At 37.5% G+C, this 17645-nt stretch overlaps 1 protein-coding gene and 1 long non-coding RNA gene across 9 annotated transcripts in view; one reads left to right on the top strand and one right to left on the bottom strand.

The window, feature by feature from the left end:
* The window catches only part of Pxn (Peroxidasin), a 24743-nt gene extending 14022 nt beyond the window's left edge, over nucleotides 1-10721 (bottom strand). The window contains exons 1-7 of one of the 5 annotated variants that reach the window (XM_076529251.1): nucleotides 10581-10721; nucleotides 9988-10057; nucleotides 9677-9774; nucleotides 9454-9541; nucleotides 9076-9347; nucleotides 6717-7126; nucleotides 5242-5562 (exon numbers count right to left, since the gene is read on the bottom strand). In XM_076529251.1, coding sequence (XP_076385366.1) covers nucleotides 5242-5426 — 185 coding nt within the window. In that variant the 5' untranslated portion in view covers nucleotides 5427-5562; nucleotides 6717-7126; nucleotides 9076-9347; ... (2 more) ...; nucleotides 9988-10057; nucleotides 10581-10721. Of the gene's footprint in view, nucleotides 1-5241; nucleotides 5563-6716; nucleotides 7127-8915; nucleotides 9348-9416; nucleotides 9542-9676; nucleotides 9775-9987; nucleotides 10058-10580 lie in introns of all 5 variants that reach the window. The other 4 variants (XM_076529253.1, XM_076529252.1, XM_076529254.1 and 1 more) reach the window with 4 other exon arrangements.
* On the top strand, nucleotides 9885-15094 carry LOC105662149 (uncharacterized). Of its 4 annotated transcripts, none has more exons than XR_001095543.2 (6): nucleotides 9885-10261; nucleotides 10715-11050; nucleotides 11170-11996; nucleotides 12181-12398; nucleotides 13463-13956; nucleotides 14036-15094. It is a non-coding gene; the product is annotated as an uncharacterized LOC105662149 (long non-coding RNA). The 4 variants fall into 4 exon arrangements; XR_013037400.1 differs by having other exon boundaries at nucleotides 11170-11825; nucleotides 11894-11996; nucleotides 13463-15094; XR_001095545.2 differs by having other exon boundaries at nucleotides 9888-10261; nucleotides 13463-13599.
* Nucleotides 15095-17645: the final 2551 nt, after the last annotated feature.

Here is a 17645-nt window from a genome sequence, read left to right on the forward strand (position 1 = left end):
TAGAGTCCCAAATCTCTGGAGTTCCAAATTTCTAGAGTTCCAAATTTATAGGGTTCCAACTCTCTAGAGTCCCAAATTTCTAGAGTTCCAAATCTCTAGGGTTCCAACTCTCTAGAGTTCCAAATCTCTGGAGTTCCAAATCTCTAGGGTTCCAACTCTCTAGGCTTCCAACTCTCTAGAGTTCCAAATCTCTAGAGTTCCAAATTTCTAGAGTTCCAAATCTCTAGGGTTCCAACTCTCTAGAATTCCAAATCTCTAGAGTTCCAAATTTCTAGAGTCCCCAATCCCTAGAGTTCCAAATCTCTAGAGTTCCAAATCTCTAGAATTCCAAATCTCTAGAGTTCCAAATCTCTAGAATTCCAAATCTCTAGAGTTCCAAATTTCTAGAGTCCCCAATCCCTAGAGTTCCAAATCTCTAGAGTTCCAAATCTCTAGAATTCCAAATCTCTAGAGTTCCAAATCTCTAGAATTCCAAATCTCTAGAGTTCCAAATCTCTAGTGTCCCCCATCCCTATAGTCCCAAATCTCTAGAGTCCCCAATCCCTAGAGTTCCAAATCCCTATAGTCCCCAATCCCTAGAGTTCCAAATCTCCATACTTGCCACCTTTTATATTGCCAAATTCTTTCACCTCCAAATCCCTATAATTCCAACTCCCATTGCCAATTCTCCAAACCCTAATATCTACACCCACAAATTCCTAAATGTACAAATCTGAACAAACACCAAACCTCCATATAACTTCCCTAATGTGTCCACCAATACAACCTGTCCACCCATGGCCATATAGCGAGACCCACCATAAAATTCTACCGAATCACCCATAAATTAACCGGAATATCTACTCGAGAAGTAAAATATTGTAGTTCCTAGATTACACGACTGGTTAAACTAGAAGAAATTCAATTTATGTAGAATTATGTCAGAGATAGACCAGTATGGGAACGTTATCTGAATTAACCGAGCAACGGTTCAATTAACTACGATTTCTCTTAATTATGCCTTCGAATAAATATTACACACTTGTTTCCGTCAGTGACTCATCTCCAGATGCAAACAGTTCGATCGAACTAGATTTAATTACCGTTAAATAACCGGCGCAATTAAATCTTCCGTTAATCGTTTATCATAAATACAAATCAGACTATCGTTTCCTGTGAGTTCGATGGGAACTTCAATTTCTCTTTTACGTTAAATGAAGTATAATTCGATACAGATTCTGAATGGTTGTTCGAGAACGGGATATTGTTTCGTTAACTGTAAAATTGTAATGTCTGGCGGAGTTCTATCGTACGTCAATTGTTATTTCGCTTGTAGATATGCAAACAATTTGGTAAAATTAGACTGGAGGACTTTCGAGTTATTCTCAGAGGTCTTTATTTTTGAAAACGTTATTTTTTAAACAGTCGTAGGAGTGAAACTCTCTGTATACCGAAATCTATAAACAGAGTAAGAAGGGTAAAGAAGAAGAACGACGAAGACAAATATCGAGACGTCCCTTAGTCGGATCGACTGACCGAAACGATAAAAACGTCTCGACGCGTAAATATTATCACCAGATAGTACTCGTTATCGTGTTTTCACCTGTGATCCACGTTTTCGAGGGAAAAATCAACTTCGCGAAGGGAGAGTAAGGCGTTAAACCGTTAAACAGCGTCGAGTTGTGTCCGCGTTTCGACGGATCGTATATAAAACGTGATGTCACGTTCCGAAATGTTGATAAGAACGAGGACGCTTCTTACGAAACGCTCTGAAAATATCGGCGGTGAAAAAAACATGATGGACAAGTAGTTCTTTTTCGTAAAAAACGTGAACTGGTCGGTGACCTTTTAAGATATTCAATGACGAGGTCGTGGCATAAATTTGCAGTCTACTGTGTGTTATCGTTAATTGAAACTGAGAACCGAAATCAAGAACGTTGTAATACTCGACTGTAATGCGAATTAGTAGAAATCGATAACGCTATCGTATTATCGTCGATGATACTCTTGAAACGAGTAGATCGATGATGCTAAATAAATTTCCACATCTACGGGTTTTCAACTCGATCGTGGGTTGCGTGGTAATATTATGTAATATAACGCGCGGTAAGGTTATACGTGTCGATATAACGCGTGGCAATATATCGCGAGGTTACTTAACGCACGACAATGTTGCACGCGGTGATATATCGCGAGGAAACTTGACGCACGATATCATAGCATACGGTAACATAATACAAGGCAATATATCGCGAGGAAACTGCAGGCACACTAATATAACATATGGCGATATAATGAGAGGCAATATATCGCGAGAAAACTTAAGGCACGATAATATCGCACGCGGCGATATATCGCGAGGAAATTTGGCGCACAATAATGTAGCATGCGGCAATATACCGCGAGGAAACTTGACGCACGATAATATAGTATACTGCGATATAATGCGAGGTAATATATTGCGAAGAAACTTCACGCACGTTAATGTAACGCAAGGCAATATAATACGAGGCAATATATCGCGTGGAAACTTCACGCACGCTAATGTAACGCACGGCAATATAATACGAGGCAATATATCGCGTGGAAGCTTCGCATACGCTAAAGTAACACACGGCAATATAACACGAGGCAATATATCGTGTAGAAACTTCATGCACGCTAATGTAACACACGGCAATATAATACAAGGCAATATATCGCGTGGAAACTTCACGGACGCTAAGGTTACACACGGCAATATAACACGAGGCAGTATATCGCGTGGAAACTTCACACACGCTAATGAAACACACGGCAATATAACATGAGGCAATATATCGCGAGGAAACTTCACGCTCGCTAATGTAACACACGGCAATATAATACGAGGCAATATATCGCGTGGAAACTTCACGCACGCTAATGAAACACACGGCAATATAACACGAGGCAATATATCGCGTGGAAACTTTACGCACGCTAATGTAACACACGGCAATATACCGCGAGGAAACTTGACGCACGATAATATAGCATACTGCAATATAATACGAGGTAAAATATCGCAAGGAAACTTGACGCACGATAATGTAGTACACGGCGATATAACACGAGGCAATATATCGCTGGAAAATTTAACATACGATAATATAGCAATTGGTAATATAAAGCGAGACAATGTAACGAACAGTAATATAATATGTGGTAATATTCTGCACGGTAATACAGCAGATAATAATACAGCGCGTGGTACAATATATGGTAATATAACGAGTGGCAATATAACACTTGAGAATGTAACACGTGTAATAACATGTTTTCTTTATGTCAGAAAAATAAATGTTCCCACATTTTAAAGCATACGAGACGTACAACAAGAAAGGATATAATCTGACGTGAGAAATCGACAACGTTGAAATAGCAAAGGTGCGAAAATAAAAAAAACTGGTAATCGGTGATTGGTCGTTTTACCGAACAACAAGTAGAACCTAAGTATGCACACGTGCAGCCAAGAATTTGCATTCACGCGATTCCACCTTTGTTCCTCTCTTCGGAGATTCATCCTCGTCCGCCTCGCCGTATCTTATATATAGTTTAAGCAACACGGTCATGCCTATTTTAACTGGATTCGTGGTCTCGATGCTGTACGAAGAAATATCGAAGCGTATGGACAAAGCACGATATAAATACTGACCGAACGAAACAGAATTTTGCAGACCGAAGCGTATTGAAATGGTATTTTCAAACAGAATCGTACAGAGTAACATATTTTATTTAGAATTCCTATCCCCGATTTTCATTTTTACCAAACCGAAGTTACATTCGTAATCCATATTTATTTCATTCAGAAACGAAAAGATCATTTTTATACGCGTAATAATTGAAAGTATATATTGGACATTCGATACGGGCGTTACTTCGGCACAGGTATATACAATTCCTTTTATCTTTAGTGAAACACGATCCTCCAATTATGTATATTGAACAGCGCGTCTTCGATCAACCATTGCTTCCACGGCACACGGAATATCAAAACGAAGATTCAATTAACCAGAAGCCTTCTGACTTTTATAACAGCTGCGTGAATCAGATTCCGCTGTATAATTAATTGAATACCGAATCAAACATACGGTGCACGTATAATTACACGGGCGGATTCTTAACAGCGTAAAATTCTTGCAATTGCCAATATACCCTATTAGGTGGTCATACAACGAGTGCTAATTGGCCGTAACGTTAAAAGGGTCGACGGAAAACGGAGTTAAAAAGCTCAGAGGACTTCTACAACTTTTTGGACTTTCGGGATTGTTAGAGCTTTTAGGATCTTTAGAGTTTTAGTGACTTTTACTAGTAGACACATATTCTTTTAGATACGTATATAGATAGGTATCAGATATAGGTATACTTATATACATAGGTATCATACATAGGTATACCTACATACATAGGTATGCCTACATATATAGGTATCATACATAGGTATGCCTATCTATATAGGTATCATACATAGGCATACGTACATACATAGGTATCATATATAGATATACGTACATACATAGGTATCATATATAGGTATACGTATATACATAGGTATACCTACATACATAGGTATCATACGTAGGTATACCTACATACATAGGTATCATACATGGGTATACCTACATACATAGGTATTATACATAGGTATACCTACATACATAGGTATCATACGTAGGTATACCTACATACATAGGTATCATACGTAGGTATACCTACATACATAGGTATCATACATGGGTATACGTACATACATAGGTATCATACATAGGTATACCTACATACATAGGTATACGTACATACATAGGTACCATATATAGGTATACGTACATACATAGGTATCATACATAGGTATACCTACATACATAGGTATCATACATAAGTATACGTACATACATACGTATCATACATAGGTATGCTTATATACATAGGTATCATACATAGCTATACCTATATACATAGGTATCTAGTATACCTATATACATAAGTATCCACATCTTTAGATTCATCCCAGATCCTTACATCCTTAGATTCCTATATGTCTAGATACCTACATTCCTACATCTCTAAATTCTTAAACCTATACATCCATAAATCCCTAGATCTATAAATTCGATTCCTAGGTTCCACTCTTCCACATCACAATACTTATACTCCAACATTCTCAAATCTCTAAAACCCTAAATCCTCAAATTACTATACTCGCGCATCTCCACAATCTTAAAGCTGTAGTCGAGGACTTACAGAACGGTGGTGTTGGTTGGTACCCGTGGTACACGGTTGAGCTTCTGAAACATGCACCGCACGGTACTCCCGAAGCACATGCACTTATGGGGGCACTCGGTCCTGCCATACTGCGACTGGTCCGCCCAGGATACTCGCAGGATCAGCAGGACCAAGCAAACGACGTTCACCTCTTGCAGCCTCATTGTCTCTTTGGTCCAGTCTCTGACCCCCGTTCACATCCACTCTGACCACGCTACTCGAGCCAGCACGTGCTTCTGCTCATCGAGATGAACGCTTCTTCGGCCCTCGATCGTGTTTGGCCACGCGGTACTTTCACTTCTTCGTGAAAATCAAACGAGGTTGACTCAGAGACTGTTGCTCGCACTTTGTGTACCGCGACGGAATCTTGTCCGGACAGTGGCGGATTTATGCGAACGCGGTGCAGCCTTTATGGGGTCCCGTGAAATGGGGACCCACGGTGATATTAATTTATACAGGGTGTCCGAAAATTGCGGTACAAACTATCAGATTCTACGTGAATGAACATGTGGAATACAGTTGTTTCGTGCAAAGCTTTTTGAGAAAATTGAACTGGGAAGTTTGTTAAAATATTTGTAAGAAGTTTTAATAATTCTTTGGTTAATTCGGTAGGTAACATATGTTATGATACGTGTAATTATTATCAATGAAGTTAATTGGTCATAATGTTACTTATACTTTTATTATTCATCTTATTTAGATAATATACTTCGGGCACCCTGAAACCTAAATCCGCCACTGTCTACATACTACAGGGTTGATCGTTCTTGATTATATAGGGTGTCGGATAATTTGTCCGAAATTTGGTAACACGATATGGATCATACAAGAAGCACTTTATGGAAACATTACAATCAAAATTATACTACTGCAAAGAAGTTTAAAGTACTCAATATTGATATACAATATCAAATAAATTTTTACCAATCAGGTTTACCTTTAGTTTTATTCTCGATCCCATAATGATTTACCAATTTTTACCTTTCACGATTTCACTCACAAACTTTGGAAATACAACTTATCGAAGTGCAATTTGTATGATCGTAAAACGTGCTACTAAACTTTGATCCGAAAATTGTCCGACAACCTGGTGCACGTTCGGCTCAAACGAAGAATTTCCAAACCACGAGATCTGCTGTAAAACAAATTGCAGAATCTCTTGGGAATCTGTAGGCGCAATCAAAATCACAAACAGAAAAACGATTCAGCAATCCATTGAATTGCTTCATCAATCTCTACGTATCTCCGTATGCAAAGTAATAAATCACCGGGTTACAGAGAAAGTGGTATCGATAAATCACGGTGCAACCAAAAACGAGATACGCAACAGAACCATTCACACATTTCGCAAATCAGCACATACAATATCCTTGAACGTCTAAACGGAACGTGCACCGATATGTTGATCAAAACGATCCCCGTTATAATGATACGTTCTCGAAAGCAACTTGTACCCTGAAGAATCTTCCTCACAGTTCGAGAGAACACGCGCGGTGAAGAACCTCGTACGAAATCCTCGGCGAGGAGCACTTTTGACCCGTGCAGAAGTCGGGAGTCGTGTGAGATCGCGAGGAACGGCGGTAAAGGGGGCGGCGAAATAGGGAAGGGACGCAGAGGTACGCCGCCGCTGCGATCTCGTCTCGTCGCGGCGGCTCAGCTACAACTGGAGCTGGTCGGCGCCGCTCCGCGCGCTCGATAGCCTGGAGATGGAGCGTACGCGCTTCGGCCGGCAGTAAAGAGCTTTTCCTCGACCGAGCGTCTTTCTTTCCCCCACCTTTCACGATCCGAATTCCGCTTCGCGCCAAGCGTCGAGCTCTCCTCGATCCTTCGTGATCCATCGTGTATGGATCCTCGTTTATTTAACCTACAATGTACATATGACGGCATTACAAGACAAGAAATAGCACCAGTTAAGTTTGGACTGGTGGGACTTAGGGATTTTGGAAGTTCTCAAGCTTCAAGATTTTTGGATTTTTGAAATTTGGCTCTTTGGAGTTTTGGAAATTTTGGAATTGCAATTTTGGAAGCTATTGTCTTGGACTTATGGATCTTTGGTAGTGTTGGATTCTGAGACCTTGGGATCTTTAGAGTTTGAGGTCTTTGGAACTTATGGTCTTCTAACTTAGGACCTAGGACTAGTAACCTTGAAACTTGGAAGCTATTGTCTTTGGACTTATGGATCTTTGATAGCATTGGATTCTGAGACCTTGGAATCTTTAGAGTTTGAGATCTTTGGGATTTATGGTCTTCTAACTTAGGACCTAGGACTAGTAACCTTGAAACTTGGAAACTATTGTCTTGGACTTATGGATCTTTGGTAGCATTGGATTCTGAGACCTTGGGATCTTTAGAGTTTGAGATCTTTGGAACTTATGGACTTCTAACTTAGGACCTAGGACTAGTAACCTTGAAACTTGGAAGCTATTGTCTTGGACTTATGGATCTTTGGTAGCGTTGGATTCTGAGACCTTGGGATCTTTAGAGTTTGAGGTCTTTGGAACTTATGGTCTTCTAACTTAGGACCTAGGTCTAGTAACCTTGAAACTTGGAAGCTATTGTCTTGGACTTATGGATCTTTGGTAGCATTGGATTCTGAGACCTTGGAATCTTTAGAGTTTGAGATCTTTGGGATTTATTGTCTTCTAACTTTAGGACCTAGAACTTGTAACCTTGAGACTGTAGGAGCTTTTGAACTTCTGGTTTTTGAGACCTTGGAGCACTATAGCTTTGGAACTTTAGTTCCAACTGATTCCTACATACACATATCCCCAAATCCCTACATTACAAATCCTCAAATAAAGATCTGATATTCCAAAACTATACCCAAAAATTTCTATACTCCCAAATACACATCCTGCAATTCCTATATCCTCATCCTCCTACATCTCAATATCCTTAAATTTCTAAATTTCTATATTCCTAAATCCCTGCAGCAGTATACTCCCAGGTTCCCATATGAACTAATATGTATGTATAACCATGCAAGGAAGTAAGGCGCACGCAAGTCAACGTTTTGTTGGCACCGTATATGCATATTTTAAAAGACTATGTGTACATTATGGGTGCATGTATGCATACGTCTAAATGGAGCGTTATGAAACGTGATTGTTGTTCAAGTCAGTGGTTCTAGTGTTAGACCCTTTTTGCGGCTTGCAGTTTCAAGGAAACCGTCGGTACATAATTGGCCGCTTTGTATCTGTCCACTTTAATGTTTTTACGAGCATCTTGTGTAAGACACTGTTCTCGTGGAACACGTTGCGACTGTTATTACATGCTTCTTTCCTTACTTCAGCATCTTGAACCCCCTGTTTTACACTGAACTCTGTATTCCGACGCAAGTTTGCGGCTTACGCTCGCAATTCGCTGTATGTGATTTGCGTTCTCTTGCGCATTCGTGTAATTTGATTGAGACTAGGGTGCGAAGGTTATTTCGCATTTATAAATTTTAAGATTTACTGATTTTCAAATTTTCAAATCTTCAAATCTCAAAATTCTAGATCTCTAGAATCCTACATCCCTATAATTCCAAAATAACAACTTTGAAAAATCACTCTCATTCCTAGTGATCCCAAAATGACCATATAAAATTTTAATAGACCTATAAAGGTCTCTATCAGTTCACGGTCTAATTAAAACCATAAGAGGTGATTTACCTGAATATTAATGAAATTGAAATTGATAAGCTATCAGAGCCGGGAGATCACGACACGACTTCGTCGTTAAATTCTAATTGTACGTGCATGATGGACTATGCATAAATGCAATATTTGGCGTAATTTGATGTTTATCGATCGTGCGTACACGTTCTCGTACATTTGCCATTAACATTCCGTATGAAATCCGTAGGCAGATAAGTGGAATGCTCGGTGCAGGGGCGCGTTTGCATATATACGTGCTATCTGCATGCAGTCGCAAACGTGGAACGTGCACGCATGCAGCTCCGCGTGCAAGTTCAACGAGCGCCAATCCGCTCCAGACCGCGCCGCGGCGCCGAGCGTCGATCTTTGACCACGCGAGCTAACTGGGGTAGATGTCCGTCTAACGGCCGTCGTTCGAATAACTGTCATTTTACTTATTTCGTTTAACTGAAAAAAGAAATATAAAAAGTCATTCTAGAAAAAATAAATATTCAATTAAAATTGTATACTGTAAACCTATGCATTGACACATGTGGAATTAGGCCAAGACTACCTTTGTGAATATTTTAAAAATAAATACTCTGTTCAACAATTTATAGTTAGTCTTCTATGCAGCATGCAATTAGCCTCTTCATATGTAGCTATAAAATAAAAAAAGAATTAGTATTAAAATTAAAAAATTAATAGAATGACAACCTTTATATTCTGTTTTAAATTAATTTATAAAAGTTATTGTCGTCGACAAAATTATTGTGTTAAATGAAAGAGTTACATACATTGTTACTGTTGAATATTCTTTTGTTTTTTCCGCACTGGTTAGAGGTGTTTTTAAATTGTTCAACCCTCGTGGAACACCGAATGCAACACACTTCATCTGTATGAAAACGTTAAAAAGATTTGTTATAACTGCATTTAATGAAAATTTAAATAAGAATACTTCTTATGCGTGGTTATCTTAAACATCGTTGTTGCAGGTTAGAATTATATTTACATGTTAATAGTTAATTCATAAAAATAATGCATTGGTCTGTTTCAACAACAGAGTAAATAAATTTGTTAAAACTAGATAAAAAACGTTTGTTCTTACCAGAAATTAAAATGTCGATTTTTATCAAAATTGATTGAAAGTATGTCTTTATACGCACAGTGAATGGGTCCTATAAAAACAAAACAATACAGGTGGCGCGTTTAACGGATGCTTTACAAAATACATATCCGGTGCATCTATGGTAGGCCTTAGATTTAATAGTCGATAGTAAGTCATAGTTAAACAAAGGTTAGAATTGAATTATTCATAACTAGGTAATTAACATAACTAGATCACGTTATACGTATTTATGATACATCGAGATCTACAAAATGTAAGTAAATCATATGAGAGTCATAGTCCATGAATTAAGTAATTTATCTTAACCTTATAGACTATTATAGTCTATTATAAACCACGTAGTCTATAACTATTGTTAAAAATATATATTTAAAGAATGCACGAGATTATTACTTTTATTCTAAAGTTATAATTATCGTGAATGGCAACGGCACGAACAGTCGACTTCATAATTGCAGTGAACGCTCGGGTCAAGAAAGTCATGTAGCGATATTCTTTCTTTTTTCCCGCGTCGCGGCAGAAAATGAATAGCAAGTTTCGATAAAAATTGTCGAGTCACCTAAATACGTTACCTTTGTAACAACGGAGAGCCTTCGTGGCTTTCTATGCCCATCACGAAAGATTCCCCGTTACAATCTGTTTCCTCGTCCACATAATTTTTATTTTGAAAGAAAGATCTTGATGGTACCGTGGATGTTCTGTCCAGACCGAGTGTATATCTACGGTGGAAGAATAGCCGAACGCTCGGAACGCGTTATTGGAAGCTGTCGTAAAAATACTTCGTAGATACCTTCGGTTCAATTCAATGAACAACTTCGACGGACCAGGAGAGAAAAAATCGGGTCATTACTTTCGTGACCCGTTATCGCGTTGTCACGAAACAGCTGTGTGACCAGGGAACAATACAGGTGCACTGAAACCGAGAACAAAAGAATACTTAACGAAAGAGAAAGTATTAACATACTGGGTCACCGGCTGTTAAACACCGCTACTATTAGATGCTTAGGGATCGAAAGATCGGGGCGCTGCGTCGCGAATGGCGGTAAGCGGCTTTTGCGTCTGAACACAATTTTTTAATTTTGAAATTTATTATGCAATTTTTTAAGTTTGATAATTCATTAATTTCCCAATTTTTAAATTATAAAATTCTTTAATTTTCAGAACAGTAAATTCCTAAATCTCTAAATTACCAGATTCGTTAATTTTCAAATCCTAAATCCCCAGATTTATAAATTTTCAAAGCTGTCAATATCTAGTTGTATAAATTACCAAATTAGAAAATTCCTAGCTCCTAAAAGTTCCAAATTTCTAAGTCTGAAAACTCTTAAATTCTAAAATTTTCAAATCTTTAAATCTACAAATTGTCAAACCGCAAATCCCCAAATCCCTAAATCCCTAAATCCCGTCAAAGAAGTCAGCATTAACAGAAAGAAATCGTAATGTACATCAAGTGAAGAGATCTTTGCGAACGAAGGAATGAAAATCGCGCAAATTCCTGCACGATGAATATATCTATAAAAAATAAGCAGCAACGATGCAGTGCGGCTCTCCGTGACATCTTAATTCGTTGAAATTGAGACTGCGGCTAAAGATGACCGTCTCGGATGAAAGTTTATGCGCGTCTGACTTGCCGCGGAGCAGAAGAAGAAAATTCATTGACCTTATTACTTAAATGGCGGCCACTCGTAGCGGCTGCAATCAAAGGATCCGTTGGTCGATCACGTTTAATGTTGCCGGAGCACTTTGAACTGGAAAATGTGCTTTCAATAGTTCCTTCAATTATCGATTACGCTTTCCCATTAAACTCCGCGAAAACTGTACCGTTCTTTACGCTCCGATGACTAGATATTTTATACGAAAATTAGATTCGATTATTCATTTGCAGGTGACGTTTTGAAATTTATAAATGTCAGACGGGATGAAGGTTTTTATACAGTTTGAGAGGAAAATGTGACGTAGCGAAATATTTCGATGCAAATAAAAATTTGGTAAGATTATTAAATTATTATTAAGTTTAAATTTATAAATTGTATAAGTTTAAATTTATATTATAGTGAGTGGTGGTTGACGACGAATAGGTTAAGTAAAAACGACAAGTATAGCGATCGGGTTAAAGTTGTCTACATCGCAGTAAATTCTTTCGATGTTTGCCACGTTCTTCAAATTTTCCAGCTGTTCGAGCCGAAACTACGACCTCAGCAATTCTGAAATGCTAAAACAACGTTGAAACTGCAAGCAAAGCGGGATAATCCATCGAGCCGAAATCAAGCCGAACCAACAACGTTCCTTCCGAACGATTCCCGTTCGGCTAGAAACGAATCATCGACAAGGAAACAACGCGTAAGCAGCGAAAAATAACTCCGGTGTATCTTCTACGACCACCGTCAAAGGTATCTACCATTTTGTGCCATTGCAGAAAGCAGAATACAAATTACATGCTTGTACAGTACGTCTACGCACTCTTACCAATTTATTCTATTTTAGGTACGTGTGTGGTGCGTCACGCAGGTTTCCACGTATTACTGGTGGCATTTAGTGCGAATTTAGGAATCTGGTAATTTGTAGGTTGAGAGGTTGGGAAATTGAGGATTTGGGGAATTTGGATTTTGGGGAATTTAGAATTGGGAGATTTGGAATTTGAGTGATTTGGAATTTGGGGGATTTGGAATTTGGGTGATTTGGAATTTGGGGGATATGGAATTTGGGAAATTTGGAATTTGGGTGATTTAGAATTTGGGGGGTTTGGAATTTGGGGGATTTAGAATTTGGGGAATTTGAAATTGGGGGAGTTGGAATTTGGGGGGTTTGGAATTTGGGTGATTTGGAATTTGGGGGGTTTGGAATTTGGAGAATTTGGAATTGGGGGAGTTGGAATTTGGGTGATTTGGAATTTGGGGGGTTTGGAATTTGGAGGATTTAGAATTTGGGGAATTTGGAATTGGGGGAGTTGGAATTTGGGTGATTTGGAATTGGGGTGATTTGAAATTTGAGGGATTTGGAATTTGGGAGGTTTGGAATTTGGGAAATTTGGAATTGGGGTGATTTGGAATTTGGGGGGTTTGAAATTTGGGTGATTTGGAATTTGGGGGGTTTGGAATTTGGGTGATTTGGAATTTGGGGGTTTGGAATTGGGAGGATTTGGAATTTGGAAAATTTGGAATTGGGGTGATTTGAAATTTGGGGGATTTGGAATTTGGGAAATTTGGAATTTGGAGGATTTGGAATTTGGGTAATTTGCAATTTGGATGATTTGAAATTTGGGAAATTTTGGAATTTAAAAATTTGTAAACATACCTAATCTTGAATACACAAAATACAAGAACATCTTCTAGCACACTAATTTAAATGATAGAAAACGTAGCCCAGTTCCATTCGATTCCATTGTTGAAAGAAGCTATTTATAGTAAGAAAGATAGTTGTCGTAAGTACCGATATTCACTTTCCATGGTTTCAGGTTTACGGTACTGCACTGCTTTATTTGGGAGCCACTGATTTACAAGGACATCCCGTGGAGAAGAAGCTATTCCAGTTATTGGTGTAATCGGATTGCTCCCTGTCGAGTGTCACTGATAGAACACTAAGGAAGCAATGGTACAGCACCTACCTCTACGAATAACTATCCCACGAAAAAAAGATTGATATTAATGCGACTACAATATTCGGTGAAGCGTGTTGATCCTGTCCCCGATGATCGTTTCATCGACTTTCATTAAAAGTGCCCGGATCGAACACAGCTGTCCCTGTCGATGCGTGTATTAATCATCATTATAACTCTTTAATGGAACGATAGTAAAGGTCTACTTCTAAGAATCCTTGCTGCTTTCATTCAAATTAATTAATCATTAAAAGCTCTTTATTGTTCCATCTCAGTATTACATAAATTCAATGTTATAACATTTTTTACTTTCTATGAAAAGGATTCTGTAACTGTAAAATTTATTTTATGAGGTAAACTCCTTCATTAAATATCTGAGTCGCTTAAATAGGACCATTAAATGCATATTAAAATACGTATCATATATTGCAGACAACATCTATATTAAGGATGAAGTTTGAGTGATCGTTGGATGATTGACGAGTTACACGATGCTCGCGAATGTCTAAATTCCGTGGAAATCTATTAATAACGCCAGTTTCACGCATTAAATCACGATCCGTGGCAGTGAATCGCACATTCTTGCGTGCATCGACGGAACATTCGTTGACCTCGAGCTGAAGTATCGAGGCAGACCTAATTTGTGCTCTTCGAATAATTAAATCAAGTTGAAATTTAATTTTACCAGCGCCATTCAATCTGCGGTTAATTCACCGCTGCGCCAGGAAAGACGACTACTTAATGCGGTATCCATTTTGTATCGTACCTCGTAACTCTTCTGGCTTCGTTAAAAAACTCTTTTCGTTTCACTTTTGATAGACAACTTTTACCTATAAAATTCTCTTTGATTACAATTCAATTTTTTATGATATACTTTCCTCTCGTACTTTTTGTATTTATGTGCAGACATAATTTTAACGATATTTGGACTTAGGTGGTTGAAGAATATTTTAGGTCTTTTAGGGACTTATAGGAATTATTGGTTAGGTGGAGATTTTTAGGGTTTTTGGGACTTGTGGAGTTTTAGGACTTTTAGGGACTTATAGGGATTATTGGTTAGGTGGAGATTTTTAGGATTTTTGGGACTTCTGGAGTTTTGGGACCTTTAGGGACTTTTAGGGATTACTGGTTAGTTGGAGATTTTTAGGATTTCTGGGACTTCTGGAGTTTTAGAACTTTTAGGGACTTTTAAGGATTATTGGTTAGCTGGAGATTTTTAGAACTTTTGAAGTTTTAGGATTTTTAGGGATTTAGGTCTGCAGGACTTTTGGATTATGGGACTATAGAGACTTTGAATTATAGGACTTTTGAACTATGAAACTTTGGGGATTTTGTACTGCAGAACTTTGAAATTATATTACTTCTGGGATTTTGGAGTTATGGTACTCCTGAAGTTTTGAAATTTTTGGACTTCAATAAGTTTCTCTACTTGATTTATATTTTAAGCAAACATTGTAACAATGGAATTTAATAGAACATTGTATACTATCATACATCACTATCTTAAATTAGAGCTTTTGTTACCCACTGTTCATCGCTTCTAAATCACAGCCTGATACTATTTCTTCCAGAGTGAATCTCCTGCCCAAATTTTGAGACTAAAGTCTAGGTAACTATCTAATTGAATCGACTTCCTCCATAGGAAGTAATGTACCTATTAGTTAATGTACTTTTGAAGAACTAAAAAATGCAGTTTAAGTTGGCTCGACGTGAAAGGTAAAGTTTATACGAATCGATTTCTCGTTTATACGGTGCGAACGCGTTGTTGCGCAACACACGACAATGGCCTGATTGTAAATAGCAATCGTAGCAACTGATAAATTATGTTGATTCGAGCAAAAGCCATTTTGCTTCCTCGGTTCGATTCGACGTATATTTTCGTACCTTATCGTTGCTTTACATCGACGAGCATAAAGTCATGTTTCCCTTGTTAATAATCTCAAACGATACGGTTGTTTTCGAAGGAGAATAGGATATTCTTAGAAGTGATCGCATCTGTTGTTTCTATTCGCTGAAATTGTTTTAGATACTGACATAGTCGAGAAAATTGTATGACCGGCAATAATCGTATCGTGTATCTCGTTCCTTTTATAAGAGACTGCAACTTCACATTTTACATTTCTTTATCAGAATTTAACTACTTATAACTATTTCCAATTTTTGTGTATCTACTTATAATACTCACAATATTTTTTAAGTGTTAACAAAATATTACAAGCAACGCTATTGTCATTTTATAAACTATTATAATACAAATTAATTAATAAGTCATTGTATCAAAAGAAACATACATTTGTACAACAAGAATTAAGTTAAAAATTTGCAACAAAATTTTTGTATATAGGACTTCGTTTTCAAGAATATTGAATTGGAAAGTTCGTCACAATATTTGTTTATAACAACAAGAATATTAAAAATACAAGAGAGCGTTACAATTATAATTATTGTAAAATATGTGAACAAGAAGTTTAGTTTAAAGTGCAGTGCGTTGCACGGTCCAATTTAAGCGCAATAAACATTTTAAAAGGGTTCAAGTTTCCGTCTCATATTAAACGTCCGTTTTTAGGCTGTAGGTCGAATTCATCCGTCACGGCTCTGAGACTTCCGTTCTTTGTTTGGTGCCTCTATTTCAGCACATCCTCAAGTACAACATGACGTAAAGAAGACCGTAGTTATCCCCTAATAGCATGTGAACAGGCTCCTAACCTTACCTCAGAATTACACTACTTCCGTTGTTTCTATATTTACTATGTTTCAAATTTCTAAATTTAGTCATTCTCAAACCCCAAATTCTAGATTCCCACATTCTCACATTTTAATCCCCTAAATTAGCAATTTCCTAAATTTCTAATTCCCTAAATACCCAAGTCCCAGAATCCTTAAGTCCCTAAACCCCAAGTCACAAAGTTGCAAAGTCCCAGTACTAAAAATTAATCCCAAACTATTAAAGAAAAGGAACCTCCAAGATTGCAATCAAACTCGCTAATTTTCAAGCATGAATTGACTACTCAAGATAAATGGCACTCCTAGACTCACATATTTCATCGATACAAAAGCACATGCATCTACCTGCTTGATTTTCAACGATGACAGTTTCTGCAATTACAATCACAATGGTTAATCAATTCTCCGACCATCCAGCAATAATCTACCATCATGTGTAAACGTCAATTCAGGCAGTACAATTTCGTCGAATAAATACGTTTCGGAAACGTTAAATTCACACTTCCTGTATAAAGAGTCGATCGAACAAGGTTAATAGTCGGCTTCCTGCGTTGATCGCGTAATTATGATAGAAACCTTGACGAAGTAATACATTGTATTCCGTTTGTTGCATCTACAGCTGCTAATTAACAATTAATTGACATTCATGAAGCTAAGACAGCAAAATTCAAGTATGTTACGAATATGAGCCCCTTTGACAGGTTCTTGGACGAGCAGATGCTCAATTTATTGGCCTCTTTGCACACTTTGAACATCTGAACCCTCTCAATGAGCCAAGGTCTTCTTTGATCCTAATATTAATCTTAGACTACCTTGTCTGCTCACGTATTGTATTAAATACTAAATATTTTCCCATATTCGAAAATTGAATTTATTTCGAAATACCTCATTTTTAGGTTACAATTATGTTCTTCGACTTGTCCTGATATTTTTTGATGACTTGTACATCCTATGATTTGATACATAAATCTTGATAAGTGTATAACTTGTGTGTCATTGTAAATTTGCCCTTGGAACTTCTTGAGGATCATCTGTACAAATAAAATATATCCATGAGTTTACAGTTACAATAAAAATACCTGTAGTTTATGTTAAAAAATATCTTTGTAAGAAAACACAAGTGTGAACTTAATAATTTTTAACGATTGTTTAAATTTCAAAATCTCTAAATTCCAAGATCCATAAATTTCTGTGTTCCTAAGTTCTGAACCCATCCCGTAATTTCAGATCCTCAAATATACGTAAAGCTCAACGAATTGTAGGTTTATTCACCCTTTGTTGACCCATTTTCTCTAGGAAAGCTAGATTTACTCTCGAC

This window comes from Megachile rotundata, chromosome 3, assembly GCF_050947335.1.
Source record: "Megachile rotundata isolate GNS110a chromosome 3, iyMegRotu1, whole genome shotgun sequence".
Taxonomy (NCBI): Eukaryota; Metazoa; Arthropoda; class Insecta; order Hymenoptera; family Megachilidae; genus Megachile; species Megachile rotundata.